This window comes from Olea europaea, chromosome 10 (genome assembly GCF_002742605.1).
Source record: "Olea europaea var. sylvestris chromosome 10, O_europaea_v1, whole genome shotgun sequence".
Lineage (NCBI taxonomy): Eukaryota > Viridiplantae > Streptophyta > Magnoliopsida > Lamiales > Oleaceae > Olea > Olea europaea.
The window spans coordinates 1,801,577-1,804,966 of NC_036246.1; the positions used below are offsets into that span (position 1 = coordinate 1,801,577).

The 3,390-nt window shown below is 33.3% G+C and overlaps 1 protein-coding gene across 1 annotated transcript; it reads left to right on the forward strand.

Moving 5' to 3' along the window:
- Positions 1–1,756: 1,756 nt before the first annotated feature.
- LOC111402587 (LOB domain-containing protein 1-like) lies at positions 1,757–3,012 on the forward strand. Its single transcript, XM_023030971.1, has 2 exons — positions 1,757–2,710; positions 2,824–3,012. The coding sequence occupies exons 1-2, from the start codon at positions 1,923–1,925 to the stop codon at positions 2,927–2,929; spliced, it is 894 nt and encodes a 297-aa protein (XP_022886739.1). The 5' UTR covers positions 1,757–1,922; the 3' UTR covers positions 2,930–3,012.
- The last annotated feature ends 378 nt before the right edge of the window (positions 3,013–3,390 follow it).

Sequence of the window (3,390 nt, forward strand, 5' to 3'; positions counted from 1 at the left end):
TTTTTTTTTTTTTTAAAGAAACTATTAACTTTGATGTCAGTTGGATTGATACTGAATGATATGAACTTCACTCAGCAGTTTCATAGTTTGCTTTGTGTAGTAATAAATTTTTTTATGCTTATATGATATGAACGTTACTTTAGTTTCTTCAATTTTACAAAAACAGTCATTATTGCAAAAATTTTAAAATTTGCTATTTTTAAAATAACACAAGAATTTTTGGCAATTTCCACTAAAAACTGCCATTTCCGAGTTATTAAAAAATAAATTGTTCTAGAAATGAATCATTAAAGTAACTAACACCTGCTTAATTGAATTTCATAAAGAATATTGGATAAATAAAGTAATAAACTATGTTGGATTTTTTATTTTTTATTTTTTTTCTCGTTGACTATAAATTTCACAATCTTTGAACCATATAACTTCCTAGAATGCTTTAAAATTTCTCTTAAATAGAGCATTACTTTTGAAAATAAAAAGAGATAAACCATGTATTAGATTCAATTTTCATTTTGGTACTTAGAGCTGAAGAGAGAAATTAGATTCTTTTACACATACATTTTTATGTGTATGTGTAAAACAAAATTCATATACTTTTAAAAAATATCTAACATGAAGAAATACGACATAATCCTTTATTTATTTTGATACTTCTTGCGTTTTTTCTGACACTTCATACCTCCTCTTTCTTTTTAATGTAAGATAAAAGGACAAGCACGGTGGTGCATGAGCATCTTTTTGGGTTGATCAAGAAGTCTTATGTCCTCCGAGTCGTATGTCGTTTTAACCAAAACACCTACGTTATGTTTTTAGGATTTCAAGTAATTACTTTTATATAATGTATTTTGTAATTTGATTAAAAATTTTCCTTCTATAACCACACTTGTTTATTATTCTCTGATCATTCCATAAAATATTATTTTGCTAACTGCTAAACTCAGACACATCACACTCTACTCCCAACACAAAATTAGCTATACAACCCACTTTACACGTCTAACAAAAATAGGTCATGCAAAGAGACCACCATTGACATGACATTAGGGCAGTGGATATTTGCCCTACACAACCATGTCCGTCAATCCTCATCGTGCGAGTGACGATTGTGTAGAGTTTAGTAAGGCGTCTTAAATTTGCATTTTAGGATTCATCTAATAGAAAGCCAATTGCCTTATTGAAGAAGAGCGAATGGTTAACAAAATAAAAATTCAGAGCAAAACAAAATATAATTTGTAATAATCACACGTCAAGTTCTACACAATACACACACAATTAACATTTGAATATATAACAATTTTATCTGAACAAATAACATTAAAAATATTATATTATTACTATTATACTTGGGGACTAGAAAATGTAAATATGCAGAGGATAACACTTTTTTCTGCAAAAATTCAAAAATAAAAAGAGGGAGTAGTACAACCTTATCGCCGATGAAGTTATGAAACGGTCAAGGTTTTTGAAACGTATTATTCCCTACAGACCAGAATGATTAGTGGCCAATAAGTGCTTTACACCTCTCTGTTCTGTTATGCCGGTGATTTTGATCTGCTTAAGAAATTGAATGAAATCTACTTAGGACTCCCACTTACGTTGATATTCTTCAAACAAACCCCGAAAGAATTGCAACTAAAAGTATATTTACTTGGTCTGTGTGATCCCAACAAACTCGCACGTGTGATACACACTCTAATTACGATCTATATGATATATATTTCTATATATACGTGGAGTACACATTCAAGCTGAGAACAAGTTTTTCTCTAGCTTTATATTCATTTCTTGATCAAAGTTGAATCAGAATAAGTGTCTCAACCTTTTATCTCTGAATACATCTCTATATGTTCCCGTTCTTGTATTTCTTGATCACAATACAATAAAAATAAGTGACTCCCCCTGTGTCACACTTCTATATCCATATGATTTACTTGTATTATTTCTTTATTCGGATTTTACGCATAATTCTTCACTATACCATGACAGTGAAGGGTGGTACAAGCCCAGCATGTGCTGCTTGCAAGTATCAGAGGAGAAAGTGTTCATCGGATTGCCCTCTCGCACCTTATTTCCCGTCAAATCAATCCAAAATGTTTCAGAATGTGCACCGGCTTTTCGGTGTGTCTAACATTACAAAGATACTGGGGAACTTGGAGACTAAGGACCAGAAAGAGGACGCAATGAAATCCATTATTTACGAGTCTGATATGCGCGAGAGATTTCCTGTTTACGGTTGTTCTACCATCATATGTCAATTGCGTTTACAGTTACATCACGCACTCGAAGAACTTCGATACGTTTATTCGCAGCTAGAAATCTACAAGCAACAGTTCAACAAGCCTTCAGGATCCACCTCATACTACTCGTCTCCAACACATCTAGAGTTCAGTATGTATTCAAATACTGATGTATCTCAGACATTTCAACCGGGAAACGAAATGACTAATTATGCGATGAATAATCAGTTTTTTGCGAATGAAAATATTGGTTTTTATGCTGAATCTAGTAACACTATGACCAGACCCGTGTTGGGATATGATCCTTACTGTGATATGAACTGTAACCAATCTATTACACTTCAAGCACAAATGGATGCATATGAGATCCAACAAGAACGAGAAATTTCGCAAGACTATGAGGACACGCACTTTAACACTACAGCTGATGATAGACAATCTTATATCGAAACTAAGGGTATATGTGATTCAAGGTATGCGCTCGCGAATGATTATGACTTTGATCAATGCTAGTATTAAATTGATCTATTTTAGTTTAATCTAAAACAAGAGAAATTGACAAAAAAAAATTTTAAATTTATTTCAGCTCGGAATCATCATTGAAGGATGCAACACAGTCGTCGAGCGAGCAAGTATCCCAAAGTGAGCTCAGGAATGCTGCTGCATGCTTTAGCCTCACTACTGTCAATTAGAATAATTTAGACGTTCTGGTCGAGTTTTGATCTTGTTCTAAACATTCTTTTATTATTTTGACAATTAAATCTCATAATTTTGAAATTTTGGAGGTACATATACATATTAAATTTTAATAAAACGAGCCATGACTCATTTAGTTTTTTTGCAGAAATCTTGTGTAGCATACAATTCACATTTCTGCCTGCATGAAATCTAGGACGTACCCAGGGCATTTCATCTCAGTATATTCACAGTAAAGCTGGCAAAATTATGGTTTTATATAGGTAAGTTTTTCACCCTTTTAATGGCTAAATTGAAAAAACGATGACATCCACGTGACGTGATCTTCTTCCTCATCTTTATCCCGTCCTTGCAGCCTCCCGCCCCTCCATGTCGCTTTCCAGCCCTGTATTGATAGAACAGCGGCTCGGATCCAAAGAGAAGGACGCGGAATGCAATAATTATGAGATAAATTCCG

Bases quoted from the DNA above. Each gene is read 5' to 3' on its own strand.
- LOC111402587 (XM_023030971.1), top strand. From the start codon at position 1,923: ATGATTTACTTGTATTATTTCTTTATTCGGATTTTACGCATAATTCTT. The intron at 2,711-2,823 runs GTATGCGCTCGC...AATTTATTTCAG, and splicing joins AAGGGTATATGTGATTCAAG to CTCGGAATCATCATTGAAGG.